Source organism: Plodia interpunctella, chromosome 14 (genome assembly GCF_027563975.2).
Source record: "Plodia interpunctella isolate USDA-ARS_2022_Savannah chromosome 14, ilPloInte3.2, whole genome shotgun sequence".
NCBI lineage: Eukaryota > Metazoa > Arthropoda > Insecta > Lepidoptera > Pyralidae > Plodia > Plodia interpunctella.
The window spans coordinates 4180839-4200609 of NC_071307.1; the positions used below are offsets into that span (position 1 = coordinate 4180839).

At 34.3% G+C, this 19771-nt stretch overlaps 1 protein-coding gene across 7 annotated transcripts in view; it reads left to right on the plus strand.

Moving 5' to 3' along the window:
• The window catches only part of LOC128675475 (histone-lysine N-methyltransferase PRDM16-like), a 104713-nt gene that overhangs the window by 51183 nt on the left and 33759 nt on the right, over positions 1–19771 (plus strand). For 3 of the 7 annotated variants that reach the window (XM_053754903.2, XM_053754908.2, XM_053754909.2), the window contains one exon: positions 18777–19207. In XM_053754903.2, coding sequence (XP_053610878.1) covers positions 18777–19207 — 431 coding nt within the window. Of the gene's footprint in view, positions 1–13506; positions 13860–18776; positions 19208–19771 lie in introns of those variants that run through there. The other 4 variants (XM_053754904.2, XM_053754910.2, XM_053754905.1 and 1 more) reach the window with 3 other exon arrangements.

Consider the following 19771-nt stretch of genomic DNA (forward strand, 5'->3'; position numbering starts at 1 on the left):
TTTAACAATCGACCCTGATTAGGACCATCTTTCCGCAGATTCTGACATTTCGCAAAAAATAACCCTAACTGTGTCAAAAGGTCAGCGAAGGATCAACCCCTTTGAGATCTCAGGACAGGTACAAGATAAAGACATACCCGAGATAGTTGTAATAATAGTATTGTCAGCATCAAAGGGTTTCGGAAACCAAAATTAGTAACACATTCAAATGTCCATGACACCCCGGTTATCACAAGCGACCGTGCGAAATTTCACACAAAGCACAGAGAAAAAAAATTGGAAGAAAAAAAATGAAATTGCAGAAAAAATGCTAAACGAAAGGGTAATGCCGTGGCGTGACCCCCCTGTGTCATATTTTGATTGCGAAATGAGATTTTTTACAATGTAGGATGCAACGGTGCATGATACGGGAATTTGAAAATGTTGAAAAAAGGGGTTAAATTTATACCCAGCTTGCTCCGTTTTTTTAACGAAAAAATGCAAGGAAATCTGCAGTGGTATCAACTATTAAATTTTGTTAGCAACATAACAGTGGTATGACTTGAGTTCTTTAGATGAGAAAGCAACACCAAAATAAGTATTATTAAAATATAGAATTGATATAATTAGGAAACATGTTAAAAATATTAAAACCGGCATCGAGTTTTTTGAAAAGATTGCTAAATCGGAGTATTTTTCCTACTACAATTATAGATTTTCTGGATATTTCTGTTTAACTCTCTTATATTAACCAATCAAGTGTTCAAATAAACAAGCATTATAATTTGCAGCATTACATTAGTCTCGATGAAACCAAAGAATCTGTACAAATGAGTCGTATTATATTCAGAATGATTTTATCAGGCCATCTTTTGTCCTAACGGTCTGGGGTTGCAAACAATCGAGTACGTGGGTTCGATTCTTGACTGACTTCTGTGTGCGGATGCTTTTATTATTTCAAGGGCTTTATCAAGTGAGTTTCGTTTTGTTCTTCCCGGGCAAATACATGGTGCTCTCCTTTTGTTGGTTTCAGTGAAATTTTATTTGAATTCGTAATTTGAATGGATTAATATGTAATTTTAATATTTAACACTTTAATCCCAAAGTTGTGGATTTTTTCCACTGTGTAATCGGGTCGATCAATTGAAATGTTGATGTGATCGGAATCATATCTCTGTAAGTATTTTTTATACAATTAATACTGACTAAATTCATACGGATTTATTTCAAGCAATGTCATGATACTATCTCATATTTTACGTTATTTTACAAATTGAAACACCCTGTTCATAGAACTAAGATGTGGAGCATTAATTTAACTTAAACTTTTGTTTATTGACGATTTCTTTGGTAGACACTTTACTTTCAAACCGCTTTGCTCGAAATCAAACCTTGTTCGTTTGCAATAAGGGTTATAATCTTATATGGCTTATCTTAAGGTAGGGGCAATAAAGAATAGATATGGGGTCCAGGTTGGTCGATATAATTCCTTTGACTGTGGGCCATAACGGCCCCTAACGTATATTTGGACATGAATCTGAGAGGTTTAGAGTGCTCCCATGGTTTATAATTACTATAATTTGGCGGCAGATGAAGGAATCTAAATTGGTATATGCGTTAAATAATAATAAGAGGAGTTTTACTTTTGTGTTTGCCATTTGGTTATAGGATTTCATGCCGCAGAAAATGTGTGTGAATTATTCTGATTTTTTTTCATAGTTGTTTTTCACGACAATACCTTTAACTTTGATGTTAACCCATCAAACTAAAAATAGTAGAACATTTTTATATGAATAAAAATTTCATGTTACTATGTTAGTTGCCTTGCCATATACTACTCCAAAACGCTAGGGTGGTCCCGAGCGAAACCGGGTCAGGCCGCTAGTAATATAATGATAAAATGTGATGTGATAAATATCTTCCAATATTACTATTAATCGGGGTATACTAATTACGTTTGGTGAAGAAGATATAAAAAACATACATAATTTTGTTGTAAACAAAAATTAATACGAGTACATGAATAACAAATGGAATGTTAGGTTAGTCATATGTATACAATGAAAAACGGATACAAGCAACCCGCGTGCCGGATTTTATTAAAAACGTGATGAGCCCTGCATGATATATGGGTGTGTGAGGCGCGACTGTGACTCGGAACGCGAAAAATTGCATCATGGGATTGTTATTTAAACTTATTATTTTTTATTTAGTTGGTACAAATTTTACACAAAAAATAACAATTATTTTTTTTAGGAATTATGCAGGAAAATAAAAATCATGTTTTCAATTTTTAATATCAAGTATTTTTTCGTGGAGCCCGGCCTAATTGCAATAAAAATAATTGCGATTACAATAACAATTGAAAGATGTATAAAATACACTATATTTTACTCGCGACTTCGTGTACTCGTAAAAACACCGTTTTATCCGTTCCCGTAGGAATCTCTGAAAATCACGTCTTAGTTAATATTCACTTATATTTTGTAATCTACATAACAACATTTAGCTTTAGTAGGTAGTTAGTATAGTTTCAGACAACGCGCACTGTTACCTGTCAGCAGCGGAAGAAACTTGTTAATCAGAGTTAATTATATCGATATAAAAATCTGCCTGCTCCATTCTTGAGCTCCAGCATCTGACTCGCTCATCGGATCGTACCATAATAGATGTGAAAAATGCTGGATTTTAAAATAAGCGATTTTTCAGGGATCACGCGAACGGGAGGTTTGATTTACTGCCGCCAAATGCATTCGATATCTGCTGACTTATTGCTTCATTACCAGATGCAATCTAATACGCAAATGTAATAAAATATTTTGCTGTTATTGCTACCATTTAAGAGGAATTCAGCTATTTGCATGCTATCCACAAATGAGCTAAAATATAAGATGGTAATCTATGTTGTTAATGGTAGATAAAGATAGACTGTTCATTTCAATTGACAGCCTATTACCCATTATCATATGATTACATGAACGACAGCTTTTTTCAGATAAAGCAAATATATAAGAAGTCATTAATAGACTTCTAACTAAATTATTTAACTTAAAATTAGGTGAACCAAGATATAACAACTTAATTCACGGAAAAAATTAACTTCAAAACTACCAATTGATTGTGAAAACTGTTTGCAAGCGAGACGTCGGAAGTTGTACAAGGTATCATGTCAAATTAAGTAATCGTTGTAATTGGGCCAGTATCAGGGCAGACTCATCAATCAAGCCTCCCCTACCGAGCTCCACGAGGGCGTAAGGGATGGAATGTTGCGATGAAAGTTTAATAGATTCAAGTGATGTGAATTAGCGGTTTTCAAATTGAATTGAGTATTCTATTCATGAAAATATATACATTTCCCTCACAGGCATAAACATAGACAGAAAAATGGTAACTAATTTCCATCATGATGGGAGTAATTCCTTGATGGGAATAATAATGATGGACACATCGCAAAAAAAAAACTTTTTTGCGAAGTGCGAGTAGAATTAATGATATATATATATATATATATATATATATATATATATATATAAAGATAAAATAAGTTTCTGACTTGTAGTCAGCTTAGCCAGGCTTATCCTCACTTCAGTGTTAGCAGTCATTAGATGAAATCTGGCTAATGCGTCTTGTGGCTGACGCTTCAGTGGGGAGACTTCATTATGTCTCGCTGGCTACAAACTACTATAAATCAAGCCGGCGGAAATTCATGTCCTTTTCGGTTGTTTTGCATTTCAATGCAGGAATTATTTGAAAAAAGGCAAGGAATTTTATTTGTATGACATTAAAAATGAAATATTTCATTTTAGTTATTGTATTATTATCATAGTAGTAGTACGTGCCATTTACCGTTAAGTACCTTGTAATATATCAATCAAAATAACATAGCAATCACGGTTTGATGGGTTGGTATTATAACAGCTCTGTATTCGGTGACCACTTCCCATGAACCAGGAAAACAGGGAATTACTAAAATATCTGGTGTAAAAAACCTCCTAAAATAATCTACAAGGTTTAAAATTAATAAAATGGCAACACCCTAGACCAACTTAGCTGAGAATCTCGTATAGCCACAGTTCGGGAACCCTACTTTTAGCACAAAGGGCCTTTGCAAATTACAGCCCAGGCCGGCAATTACGTGAGTAACTACTGATACATTTGTATGACAATGATGTTTTTCTGCGAAATCCGACACCGCCGGCTGCTGCGTGCGATTTCGATAGCAAAGCGATCTTTGATGTTTAGAATAGGCTATTTTCGAATAAGTCAAATCACATACATTTTTCTAAATCTTGATATGACACTGATATCCTGTGACGTCACAATTTTGAAGTCAAAAAGCATTCCGAAAAGGTCAGTCGGAACAGAAAATAGATTCAATATCGTAAATATGTATAATTAAAACGACGAATTAAAAAGACATTTAATTAACTTGTTTACTTTTATGCATTAAATGTTTTACCCAGTTAAATAGCCGAATGTATCCGTTTTCCAGTCAACAGTATCTCAAAACAATACATGTATATTTTTTAGTTTATATTAATTTGTTAACTACACTAGGTACTTTTCTAACACATCTCTCTTTTCTGTCTAGCTTTGCCTTTTTTAAACAAATAAATTCATGTATTTTTTTATAATAGGCAAACTTGATTGGTAATCCATTGGTAAGTAATTTGTTTAGGTTATTTTTGTAGGCAATGATCAAAGAGAATAGCTGATAAATTGTTATCATATGGAAGTTACTAAATTATTGGATATTATTATTTGTCTGTTGATATCTAAGTTTATTCTATGAAGAAAGGAATACAAATATTCTGTGAATTCGAATTTCGAACGAGCCGGCGGAAGATGTTGGGTGTTTGGGTCGTAGGGTCATAGTTCTTTGGGTCTTGGGTCGTGTCGCCACTGTCGCTTGATAAAAAGAACCGAGATGACCCTTCTGAACTGAGTGATTTAATTACCAGAATTATTACAAACAATATTAATTTGTGTCACACGATATAAGATACTACATTTTAATTGTAACTCATGATAAGATACGATAGTTATTTATGAGTTAGTTTTTGTATATCACCATTATGATGAATAGTAAAACGAAATGAAACTTGTTATCGAATCGTTATCTGTAATTTATCATGGGGTCTTTACCGTCTCTATAGATACAAGTAATAGATGTGATATTCAATGATATGTTTATTTTTTTCGCCAATAAAACGAGAAAAATATCCATAGACATTTCCTTTTCCAGCAATTTGCATCACCCCACTGGGCAAAGGTTCTTCTAGCAGAGCCCACTTCTGCCATAACATCAAGAACGTGGTCGATTTGTAACTGATACATATTGGCGCTTGTCATTTTTCGTGATGTTCTATTTTTAATTTCTTCAAATACTTTCGTATTCGTAAATATAATAATTCCAAACACCTAGAATTTCTATTCGGATGCAGTCACACCGTTTCGTCAGATAATAGGGCCGTCAGGGCGCGTAGCTTCCTACTGCGAGCTGTCAACGCTCAATGTGTCAAAGGGTTCATGCCAAGGCGCGAATTAAAGCGGCCAGCGGGAGGCATCGATTGATCTGAACCGGTTATGTCCGGATACGAAAAGTGGATGTTCGACATTTGAACCATAGGGAACAAATAAAAAATTGCGTTTCTTTTTCTTTGTCTTAGGTGTGTAACGGTTTCTGTGCCAGTTTTGTTTTTAAATTGGCTTCTACAATTTGATTGCTGCTGTACTCTATACAATCAAACTGTACCAATTTTTTCTTAATATTTGCGGTCATCCTTATCATGAATTCCACAAAAATAACCTCATGAGTACATTTAATAATGAGCATTGTGTAGATCGTTAATTAAAATCCTATCTGGTGTCAAAGGCCAGGAGGAAACCATGTTTGACGCCGTAAACACCATCGTTAAAATATCCATAATCATCAGCTTTATCATATGCACTGTTTAATTACGGGAAACTGTATTAGTGTCCCTATTAAAATAAAACAACTTATCAATCATTACTGCCCATTTTATCTCATTTTAAATTTGAACAAAAACCAACAGTTTGGTATCTTTTTTTGATAACGTCCTTTGCCGTCACTTTTCAATTTAGAAACGTAAAAGTTTGAATTTATTTTTGCATCGCGAGGGAATCTAATTTTCATCACTCTAGATCAAATTGGACGATTGTCAACTCAGTTTTGTTTGAAATAGAGTCTGAAATCAGATGGGAGGTTATTAGGTCGGAAGATGTAAAATTTATAATTGAAGGTCGTAAATTAAGGTGACATCGACAGTTGTGGCTCGCGGGAGGGGCGCGTCGTGAAGCCCTGCCAATATTTTATAGAAAAGGTAATTATTTTATCGAGACTGGGTAACAGATGAAACTTCAAATGTATTTCTTATTCTTTGTATTGGTGGATTCATGATTAATGACAATTAGGCTGCAGGATTTGCATTAGAGATGAGGAAAATGATGATTGCGGTCGTATGAATATTATTAACTTTTAGCTTAGGTAAGTATGTAAGTACACGCTTTGTGAGCTCTGTGAAGAGACTAGTCCCTGAAATAGGTCCTATATTAGAACCTATGTTACAGTTGAAAGAGTATGCGTAGGTACATAATATGACATTCAGTTTTAAATAGCTGAAATCTGAATCACAGTTTCAAAAGATTTTACAAAACAACTTCTATAATAACATTAAGTAAATCAAAATTAGTTATGTTGTAACCTAAAATAAAATAATAATTATTATTGTAATAACCCAATACGGCCACCATTCGATATCCTTTGTGCTCCACGCACATGACAAACCACGCAGACTAGACGCACTTAGACAAAGATGTGATTAAGCTGCCAACCGCCAAACTTTATTTTATGAAATAAAAATCTTTTGACGAGGGTGCCCCATTAATTTCGGCGACAATGTGATAAATAATGAGAGAGGTGTAATGTGGGGGCGGCATCCCCACTGATGGACTGGTTTTGAAGTTTTGACAGCTCACATCCTAATTTTCCTTCTGTAGAGTGTCGGCGGTCGCCACTTTTCAATAAGAGTTTTCTTTGTGGCAATATTTCAATTTTAACTTTTTTACAAACGTTTGCTCTTTGAGCGAGGGTGGTTTTTCTTGGAAAATTATCGCTAAACTCCCCCCGTCTTTGCGAGATTTACATTAGATATCTACTTTTGAGGTTCAGCGGTTGCTTGATTTTTACTGAATTCATATGCAATACCTATCGAAACAATTAAAACTTTGCACCGCGAATAAATAGAAATACTTAGCGAAAACATGTTCACAACACAACTGACTAGTTACAGGCAAAGAGTATCGAAGTATTTTGTCATATTTTATTCTGATGAAAATCTAAATATAACAAGCTAGCTGCGATGCGGGGTGTACCCTGTATTATTCCAGGTTATTTTCTACTAGTGTACCAAATTTCATAACAATTGGTCCAGTAGATAATGCGTGAAGAGGTAACAAACAAACAAACAAACTTACTTTCGCATTTATTATATTAGTTGGGATTGGGATTTATAATATTAGGTGGGATTGGGATGTGGGATGGTTGGGATTAATAAAATCATTTTGGTTAACTACTTTTAAATCTTTTAAAACCTGTCTTACGCTTTAGAAAACGATGTATCAATTTTTTATACACCCAAGAATTGAATCACAAACATGTCTCGATTCGGACGTTAAATAGCACTTTCTAGTGCTGTTTTATTGCGTCTATAAATTCCGTCGAGCCCCAGGAGGCTGGAGTGGCCATCGTTCGGAGTTCGCCTCACTCAAAATTGAATAGGTCGCCCCTTTGTACCGGCAATTTAAATTCACCAGTTAAAGAACTTAACGCGATGTGACTCGAATGGCGTCAACTTTTTCAATTGTGTGACACTAAAGACATTGACGCGTGTGGTTTCCGCTTCTGAGGATGTCCTATGAGGTGACTTGGGATATAAAGCTTTTACAGCTACAGATAGGAAACAACGGCGTTTAAAATATAGGGTTAACGTCAGGCGTTCATAAAATCAGAGGCGAATTTTCGAAATATGTTTATTTTTTATAGTCTCAGCAATAATTAATAAAGTTGACTTTATTATTCCTAAACAGGCTATTAAATAGAGTAAACTGTTACTATTATTTTGGATTTGAGCATTTTTTGAGCCGTTTTTTATACTATAGTAAAAAATATCTTGCATGAAAACCCAATAATGCTCCAGAGTTAATACTAACATATCATTCTGGCATCGCCGTCCCTTGTCAACACAATCGAATCGAAAAGATCGATTACAGGTCTACAGAGACATTTTAAAGTTCTCTTATCTCGAATGGAATGGACAGTGAGGTACTTTACCGAGTGCGAAGTGCTTTAAGGCGATAGCGGGCACAATGCCCTCCCTCCGGCTAACGTCTGGGTTTACTTGGGGGTTTAGTTGTAGAGCAGTTTAAAAGATTTAGAGTTTTGTTAGAAGCCAAATAAATGTTGTATTAGATAGCAAGGAAAGGTTATTGCTACATGTAAATAAAAGTAATAAATTCTATACCTAAGTAAGTTTAAAAAAGTAAGTGTGAAAGTTGTTAATAAAAAAATGAATATGCAAAGAATTTTTTTAGGAGTTAAATTTACAATTTATTACCCAGATTATCAGGGTTAAATTGACATGTTCACTATGGCATACGGCATATCTTGAGCTAACATCGTCAATCTAGAACAAATTTTGCACGGATGGGGGAGAGGGGGAGAAGTTTCTAGCACATACCAACAACATTGTCCAAAGCGAGTAAATCAAATACAACGACAGCATTACCACTGCAACTCGAAGGCAGTTGTAGCGGCGCCGCATTGAATACGAATCACGACAGTACGTGCCGGTGCGAGCCAAACTGTGGTCGGTAGGGTTGGGACTATTTTATTTTTCATTTAGATTTAGGTACTCTTTTTAGGTTTACGCTACGTTTGCGTACGCTCTTTAGGTCTCTCTTTTAGGGAGAAGAGAGAGAAAGAGTACCTAAATCTCAAACGAAACAAAGAGAGAGAGAAAGACCAATCAAAGTGGGCTTTAATCAGGGGATTAAAGCCCACTTCGGGGCATCACACACCCGAATGTAATCAGGGAGAACATGATGGACAATATTCTTCTATCTATAAAACTCTTGCGTTACTGAGTGACTGATTGACTGACACCTTTGAAGTTAGCGACTTGAAAATTTCCGATTTTTCTGAAAATTAACCCTAAACCCCTTCAAAAGGGGGGTGAAAGATTGTATGAGACTTAATAAAATTTTCAAGATAAAAAGCTGAAAATTGGTAAACATACTCTTCATCATTTTTCTTAAGTGAAATTTTTCTGCGTGAATTTCTTTACTATGAACTTCACGCAGGCGAAGCCGCGGGCTTATAAAACTAATGCATACATATATTTTAGCAGTGATGGCATAAATATAAATGTCTTGGGTGGTCTTGACTAAAATGTATACAATATCATGCGTGGCTGTTCCCAATGATCAGCAGCGACGTGATAGCAATACTCGTAGACAATTTTTTATCAGAAGATTTGTTTGTGCTATGTCTGCTTTTTGTGTCTGTCTATTTTTCTCTCTCATCTGAATGAGAGAGAGAGAGAGAGAGATAGACAGAGTGTTTTGTTATAAAGAGTGTTTTGTCGGCCCAGAGCCCACCTTTTCATTTTCACTTCGCAAGATCCTAGTCTCTCTTTCCGACTTATGAGGCATTGGCGTTACAATATTTTGATTTAAGTAAGCTGTCTTCGACATGTTTTAGAAATACAGTTAAATAAATAAATACTAACAAAAAGAGAATGTTTAGTAGGATGATTTTGTCTGCATTTGAGCTCTTATTAATAATGTTGCCAGCCCTGGCGGGTCGTGTTTGCGAACTACCCCAATAACCTCCCTTTTGTCCGGTCGCCTCCCTTCGGCGGAATGCCGAGCTCAAGTTTAGTTCATAAGTGGCTACACGGTCATATTTTTATGTCGTTTTATTAGAACCTCCGAATATTCGTCAAAGGAAAAGTTCGTTTCAAAATTAACTAAACGTAATAAGGACATGTATTTGTATTGTAGAATTATTATGGTTCCCATTAATTAACTGATGTGTAAATTAATCTTTTGTCTATGACATTGATATTAATGTATTTAAATCAGCAATTAAATATCTTACTTTTTATATGCCTACTAGCTTTTGCCCGCGGCAACGCCCGTGTGAATTTCCCACGGGAACAGTTAGAGTCCTTTCCCGACTTCAAACTACATTTATGCAAAATTTCAAGAAGATTTGTTGAGTAGATAAAGTGTGAAGGGGTAACAAACAAACTTACTTTCGCATTTATTATACCTACCTCTTTGTAAGGATTCATTACTGAATGTTCACCAACATTCAGTAATGAAACCTTACAAATTATGTATATTACTCTCGCATTTATAATACCTATTAGTAAACTCAAACTCAAATATCTTTATTGCAATAACTGTGCAGTACAAGGTATAGATGGCACATACAATAGGTACAACAGTTCCAACAGTTTACCCTTACAGGCCTGCAATATTAGAATATATATATAATTTTATCAAGCAATATAAAATAGTTGAAATAAATTATCAGATAAATCAATAAAAAAATCAAATCCATACATTAAAGTATAATGCATCAATGTTATTTATATTCACCGCCATTGCGTTTCTTTCTCGTAAACCAACCGTTTTAAATTCCTTCTGTATGAAAATTTATATCCTTTAATATACTCGTATACATGTTAGTCCGTGAATTTATTAGAAGTTGCGACACTGCTCGCTTTAAGAATGAAGGAACAACATTTGTCATAATAACCGGGTCAGAGCGGTACGTGAATAAAAATGATTCATATTTAGATATCATAAAAGTCACATCAGATACCTGTAAGCTACTGTTGAATACAGTATGACACTGTGTTTTTTGTGGTATACATTCGATATGAATATTTTTTTATTAAAGATCTAGTATTCGACGGACGAATCTCAAGTAAAATAATGAATAAGAGCAATGATTCAAAATTTAAGAATGTTATAGAATATTAATCTTAAATGAAGAACATTTTACGACATGATTTCAAATTAATTGAGTGTATTAGAAATTGCAGGATAACTCAGAATAATTAATTTAATTGATTTTCTATGCGTCTTTGTTAATAAAGATTTTGTTATAGAATAGTATCGTTGAGTTAGTATCTCAATCTCTGTATTTTATCCCTAAATATTTATTATTATTTTTTGAGACAAATTAAATGAATATATAAAAATATTAAATAGTTGAATATAAATTAAATGCATATTTCAGACACAATACGAAATATATTACAATATTATCATTATGTACTTATACTATATTTTATCTTAATCATAAAAGTAATAACTTTATTTATCAGTATATATATTATAGGTAAATATCTGAGTTTAAATTAGTTACATTTTTGTATAAGAATTCATTCTTATCAAGAAACTGATCTCATAAGTGTTGGAGTCCCCGATAAAAGCGAGGTGTGATGAATCGATTACCGCATCTGCACGGAAATCGATTATCAGCTGACGTGTCTGTCGCAAATCGATTCTAGTTGTCGCCTTTGATTTGATATCGGATTGCTAATGTCTACCTAACTATCCGTGTGTCAAGATTTAATTAAATTTGTATAGGTGTGGTTAGTATTTATTTTAACATTAAAATTCATTTATGTATTTATAGACTAATAGTCAATTCATTATTATTCTATACGTTAAGAATAACTACGCTAGTGTATATATTATGTCCATTCAAATAAAAATTAATGCTCAATAGATTAATACTATTACTGGCAGGAAAAACTAACAGCGCGTTACAGAAATTCAAACTTGGAACATTACTCTATAGCTGTAACTTATACGTAGCTATGGCGCTCTAGATTCAGGCCACCTGTAAGTACATCACTACAGACTCCGCGGAGTAGATAATAAGGATCATCCCATTGGCGCATCCGCGCACAGGCACGCCCACTCTCCTCGTCGACCAATCACAGCGCCAGGCACAGATCTTGAGCATTATCTAGTTATCTGCCGTCTCACTTGCGTTGCTATTTTCAGCCGTGGAAATTTTGTGATAAAATTGACGGTCATGGCGACGGTAGGTGAAAAACTTTTTCAATTTCTTTTGTTTAATATGTAGCCATACTAGCCATCTTAATGATGATTTGAATTTATATTATGACAACAAAGATGTGTATAGTATGTAGTAGTGTACTCGTACAATAATAATACTTTAATATGCATATGCATATAATATTACATAAAAGGTTTATGGAAAAGAGGCATTACTGCTTACGTTATTGTAATCGATTATAGTAATCAATCAGAATTGCATAATGCATTTGAAACCGTCTTACTGTGAACCTTTGGAAATTTTATAATCATAAGTTTATAATCATTTGGCTTTTGTATACAGATATGTCTTTATCTATAATTTTTTAGGTTTATTTTGTAAAAACTATGTGATTATAATTGTGTTTTGTTGTACTACCACTTTATTTTATTTTTAATATAATACTGTCAATCGAATCGTTAATCCATAGATTGCAATACTCATTCAATTCAGTTTGTTTTCTTAATCGACGCCTTGTGTCGTATCGCCAGCCAGTATGAAAAGAAACTCCTGCCTTTACGTTTCTACTCAATCTACATAAGAAAAAGGGTTACCTACGTAGAATATCTGAGGTCTACCTATTCTGGTCGTGTCATATAGTGATTTGTTATAGGCTCTGTCGATAACTGAGGACTACTGTTTGTAGGTCGATCCCGCTGTAAAATATTGTACTTAATCACAGTTCTTCAATAAAGCTTCTGTTTAATCTTTTCTATGTAAGTTTCATATTGCATTATTTTAACGACTGTTTTTGGATCAAGTTTCCTTATTATTAGCAACTGCGTACGTATATAAGGCTGCAGATATCTACACTGCAAATGTAACCGTGACAATGATTTCGACTAGCCACTTATTTTAGAATAGTATAGAAAACCTTACGAGTAATTAATGATTTAGTTTAAACTTACCGTTTTGCAAACTTTAGGAAATACATATCATATTTATAATGTTACTGCTCGGTCATAATAATATTTATTTCTGTTGTAAATAATTGTATTGTTTTATTCGCCTGAGATTCCCATCACTAGTTACATCCAAAGATATTAAAGTGAAACTCTACTGAAACTCATACGAGCTACCTAAAAGAATATTTAAGGTTAAAATATATTTAGAAACAAACACAATTAGCGTAACGGTTCACGTTTTGTGCTTTTTTAGCGGACAAAGCAATGTCAGTTGAAAAAGCGGGAGAATTATTTTCAGACAACCTTGTAGGCGCCCTGAAAGAGAGAGAGGGGTAACAAAGATATAGGAGGGGCGGGGCGGGGTGGCGCGGGGCGGGGTGTCATACCCGGGCGAGGGTATGATTCGGGATTCTAGGGATGAGCTTGCTCTCGCTTCCTCCCGTTCTGGTTATTCGGGCCCCGTACGTCGCGCCGCGCGGTCCCTGATATTCGATTAGCACGCGACTATTGAACACGTTCGCATCACTAAACATTTTGAATTTCGACCGCGATGGTGTTCTAATTTTAAATGAGTGCTGCGTCTTGTGAACTTTGAAATTTTCGTGTACTTAAATAAAAAATTATGATACCTTATAGGAAATTATATATCTCGAAGAGATTATCATATTTGAAATAAAGTGGAAACATACTTAATTATTTTAATGGACATGCTGATTGTACCGGGCTGTGAGTGCTGATGGACTATGACAATATCATGTTACAATTTCGCCGAATGCTGAACTTTGATACTGATCCAAAAATGAAGATATCTGGTAAGATATGTCTAATTATCTTGATAGACGACTATAAAATGTTTATCGACCCACAATTAAATCTTGAAACGCCTTTCTAATTAGGTAGACATATGACACAATTTGAATGTATATACGTTATTCACTTATTAGTTTCTTTAACTCATATTTACTTTTAAGGATCTTTTATTCTTATTCTTATTATATAGCTTTAGCCCGCGGCCCTGTCCGCTAAAAAAGTAGCCCACGCTCTCCAACTATCACCACATTAATAATCACCTGAATCTAATGCTCCGTTTTGTCGTGAAAGAAGGACAATAAATGAACACCCTTTCACATTTGTAATACAAGGTGTTGCCCGCGGATCCATCCACGGCAAATAGATAATGTTACTCTCCAGCACTCAAACTATTTCCACATTAAAATTAGATTCAATCTAGTCCTCCGTTTTACGGACAAACAAACACAATTTCATATTAGTAGAAATGGATGGATATGAATTATAGCTCGTCTAGTTATTTCATTAAAAAAACATTATCATTAAGCAAAACTTTTATAACTAGGAATCAATTTGCGAATGAAAGTTAAACTATAAGTAATGTGTAAAAAGAAATGTTTAAAAGAAATAAACTTAATACTAAAACTAATTAATGTTAATTAGTTTTAGTACTAAGTTTATTTCTTCTCTGACTTTTGTCTAATTTTTAACATCAAAAGATAAAAAATATGTAGTTCCAACAGCAAAAACTTGAAAACAGAAAAAGTACTTAATATTTTTTCTGTTTTCAAGTGTTATCTGTGGTTCTGTTAAGGGCGTGCGAAAACCATAACCATTTTTTGTAACCACACGGTGGTGTCATCTTTTGGCGGGCGCCGCCGGGTTGCAAAGCTTGTTTGTTTTTGTTATTGGCCCAACTTAAGTTGTTAGGAATTGTTTATAATATTGAAGTGTCAAGAGTTATATGTAAATAATAAAATATACGCTGAGTTTTGGTCAGCTTTTTTATAAATTCCCACTGAAGCTGTTTTTTTTTCATTTTAAATCTATGTCCCGAAAAATATTTATGGAGTAAGAAGTTTTAATCCTTGAACAAATGAGAAATATAATAATGAATCTTTTGTTTGTGAATTACAATGAATACATTTAAGTTTCGATGATCAAACTAGGTAATATTCTCTTAAAACTAAATCTCTAAATATATAGTACATTATTTATTTTTTTAACGAGTTTTACAAAATTTACGTAAAAACTTCACTTACTATATTTGAGTTAAATAAATAAATACAACAAGCTTAATAAAATCGTATAAAAATTGTTCAACAAAATGATGTTTATTTTTCCGCCTATTTTTTAATTTTCATTAAAAGTTACTAAAAACTGTACCGTCCATATATCGATTTATATGGAACCCCGTGTGTTATATAGATTATCTATCTGTACCCGCGTCTTCACACACGTCAGTTATTTTATTTAAATCACCCCCTAGTGCAAACAACAAAATTCAATTATTCTAATCCGTCGGAATATTATTGAAACTATCACGCGGTACTGATTTATATATTTATTGAGATTTTATAAATATTTGTGTGTTTCTGTTAATATTATTTTACAGATAACTTGCCCTCTTAGTTGAGGCAAGTTCATAAAAGACGTTGAGAGTTATCTCTACATATTTATCGCATAAAATATTGATTCCTCTATTTGGATAGTCCAGTCATGGTACATTCGATATGTCTCTCTCATCTGACCGTTTTTCGGTTGTTTCCTCAGCCGTTGAACGTCAGAGCCCAGAGTTCGCCCATTGTACATTCGATCGATCATATCTAAAGTTGAACGAAAGTTCTAAAGCAAAAGTTCTTTAAGAGTTAAAACGAAAGTTCTTTAAGAGGCAAAAATACAGTTACGGCATAAATAGTAGAATTTTGTAATTATTTCGGTTTGGTATATCTTGTTGACTCTGCTATACACAAATAGTACATACCCATCGATACCAATAGGAGTACATCATGAGTGAAATGTAAATTTCAAAGCTCAACAAGACTAAAACCATCAAAGGCGATATTTTTAGCTATAACTTTCTACCGCAGAAACGTTGGAAAGTCTATTTTCCGCGAAATTCTTCCTCCATTGTCCGCCAATGAATTCGGATGAGGCATGCTTCACGCCTACCATCTTCTTACACTTTCTACTTCATAAGACGTTGTCTTTGTCTTATAAGACGTCTTTGTACCTATATCTTGGGACCCAATTTCTTGCGGTCCCAATCGTCCAATGAGAGCGACTGGAACCGCAAGAAATAGGGACCGCGGTTTCAGTCACCCAAGCACTGTTCCAGAATTGATTCACTGGAATATTTTTTACACAATATTTTTTTGAAATATTATCGGGACCGCATGCTTGTGAAAGAAGACATGTAGTTTTATTACACATCCTCATTAATAAAATGCATTTCTGATGACTTTTTTATATTGTAGTTCCAGGTCATAATCACTGTTCATTCATTTGAGTTGACCAATGGTATTTATCTGCTTAAGACATAACACTTAGCCAGCAAAGACAACTGTTTACAATATGCAAATGGCCTTACGGAAAGCCTGTTAAAAATACACGACAAACAATTTTAAACCTTGTGTCACTTGGATTATGATTTATAGCCTTTTCGTGGCGGTTTATGCGAGGACCGTGAACTCGGTGACAGCGGTGTAAACTTGGTTATTGTCAGTCGCATGGCTAACTCGTGAAATCGGCTTGCAGTGGGGTCTGCTGGACAGAACTGTGAAGACGCCTACAAAGACATTTGATTTTTAAAACTTATTTATGATCTGTTCTGTCATTCTTTTCAATTTGTTAGTGGCCTGTATTATTTTTAGTAGGTGTAACACCTACTAAAAAGAACACCTACTTGTACCTAGATTTAAATTCTATTAATTAAATTAAAGTTAAAGCCTATGATAGTTCAAAAATATCTTGTCTCGTTTTTCTCAATATCAAATACTGTAAAGTATAATTTGCACGTTATGTTGTGGTTAAATAATATTTCTCAAAACTACAAATTATTACCAAGAACAAGAGGGTTGGATTAGGTCAGGTCAGACCAGTTACTAGACCTTAACAAATGCCATTAGAGCACCTTCATGTAATGAATATGTCACTATAATACTATATTTTACCATTATGTTTATGTTTCCATTGCCAAAGTACCAATTTTATTTCGCTTTATTAACATAAAAGAATATAGAAACACATCATGGTGAAAGTCGACTCTACGCATATTTTGTTCAAACGATGTTCTTATTTTAAATCGAGTGGTTTCTACGGAAACCGAAGATTTAACGACGGCTCGTCCGTATTGTCCGTGCACGAAGCATTCGCGGACAAACGCGATTCACAACAGCTAATTTGAATTTGAAATTCTTTTTACGACAGCCCATCTGTGCAGCCAGCAACATTCAAAATTAATTATCTATGCTTACATCGACATCGACAGGTGGATTCGCATATTGCAACACCTACTGAATTCATTTATAGAACTAATGAGTAATATAATATTTTAAAAAAGTAATAATATTGAATTGTGATTTCATTTGAAATGGTGTGGGTATTCAAGTCTTGCGTTTGCTGACAAAAGATTGAAATTAATACTGGTCGCGTTTGCAGAACAGTCTATGAATTAAAAAAATTAAGGTTCTGATTTTAAAATAATGTCAATGTCCGTATTGACAGGTGAAATTCACTTAATAACTGCGAACCGCTGTTATTCTTTAAGACGCTTACGCATCCTGTGTATTATGTCTTACATTAGGGCTTGCACTTTTGTTATGTTAAGCAGTTATCATTCTCTTGTATAGAACGTTTATCAAGCGTCTAATTTTATGGAGTTTTTTTCATGCCACGTGCTAGGAAGACGTATGGACTAGATAGGGGTTGTTTTAACAACTATATTAGCAGTAATAGGGTGGTTTATGATTTATGGAGTGTCTCTTTCAGCTGTATTTGCTTGGGGTTGTATTTTATTGATGACACGCGTGTTACGAATTTGTTTCCTTCGTTAAATATTTTTATGGAGGCATTAGTTTGATAAGTTCAAATTCGATAAATTATTGATAATTCGAACGAAAAAATATCTTAAGGGAAAAATAAGTTACTGTCAAATGAAAAAATACTCGATTACAAAGGGTTTTTCAAAGTGCCTACACCAAAGTATTTTTGGGCAACTAATAAAAGACAATAATAAAATCTTTTTTTCTTAGATTTAGCTAATACATAGCAACGAAAGTGTTACAAAACTTATATTTTAAAAGCAACCTTAAAATAAATAAGTACCGTGCATATGCCCATGCAAATATTAAAAACAACATTTGAAAAAAGTAAAGCAAATCTGGATCTGCATTTGTTGGGGATGCTCCGAGACACAAGAGACAAGCGGAAGCGCTTTGTGGCAAGCGGAAACGGACACAAAGAACGGCTGCGCGTCTTAATTTTTGTGTTTTATTATTTATCTTTAGCTTGTCTTTACTTTTTATAGCTGAGGTTCAGGTGGTGTTGCTATGCCACGTGATACAATAAACTTGATGGTCCTATGGTATTTCATTACATACAAATAAAATGTTTCTCATTTAACTAAAAAAAAATATGTGACACAATTTCGGGGTCATATTTGTTATACAATTTTGATATATAAGTTAAAGTCCACATTTAGCACTTGAAAATATAAGTTGAAAATGTTTCATATAAAATATTATATCAATACTGTAATGATAAACATTTTTATGTCTCATTTAAAAGCATCAAGTACTGCGTGAGATCCCTACACGAGATAGTCCGCCGTTATACATCTTTATATTATTATTTTTAAATTGTTAATTATGTACAATAAAGCTATATATTATAAACGAATATCTAAAGAATTTTGTCTAAATATTATTTTTCTTTCACAGCAGCAGACAGTCAAGAATCTGGCAGCCCCCCGCCCAGCCCCACTGACTCCGCCACTTCAGAATCAGCCCCCACTCTAGTCCACATCAAGCAGGAGAACATGCCTCCCGGAGCCGACCTCAAAGAGTACTACGGCTCCTTAGACTTCGGCCTATCAGACACATACCTACCTTCCAACTACCCTGAATACGCCCCTGGCTTCTTACAAAGACCATTAGATTTACAAAACCAAAGGTATCTAGATCCAGAAAAAAGCCCAAAAGATATCAAAGAACCACCAGAAGATGAAATAAAAGAAATTAATATACCTGGTGAGCTGATACTAAAAAATGGCGGTGTTTTTGCGAGATCTAATATTCTGGTTGGAACAAAGTACGGCCCTTTCGTCGGAAAGTGGGGAACGCAGCCGTTGGACTCCAAATACGCCTGGGAGGTAAGACCTTTTTGTAATCTGTGATGACAAGGCCCTCTTTCTTCCTTGTTAAGCTGACTTACAACTTTGAACGAACCACTTGTGCTCGAGTGTGAAAATTAAGTGTCAGAAACGATCGCTTGTTATAAATTAACCCGAAATTGAGGAACGTCAAACACGGATGCAATAAAGTGTTGATTTTATTGAACTCTCTAAGTAGCCGTGTTCTTTCGGTTGTCCTTTTTTTATAATTCTGGTGACGAGTTACCGTGTCAAATTTTTGTTTAGGACGGGACTAATGAGTTCGAAATGAATTTTTGTGTTGATTGCTAAGGTCAATTGTTTTCAAGAAAAGATAAGTTACGTCATTGACGCTGTCGAAAGTAATTGGTATTTTAGAAATTATTATTTAAACGGTTTGTTACACAAACTTTTTGCTTAATACTTTTTGCTTTATATGATGGTTCGTTATCAAAAGTGCTATAAATTTAAACGATTTTATCGCACAAGATTCTACGTATGCGCGGATGACAAGAATTGAATACTTCATAATTTGCAAGGGGCCGGGGTGAGTCGACCGCGTTA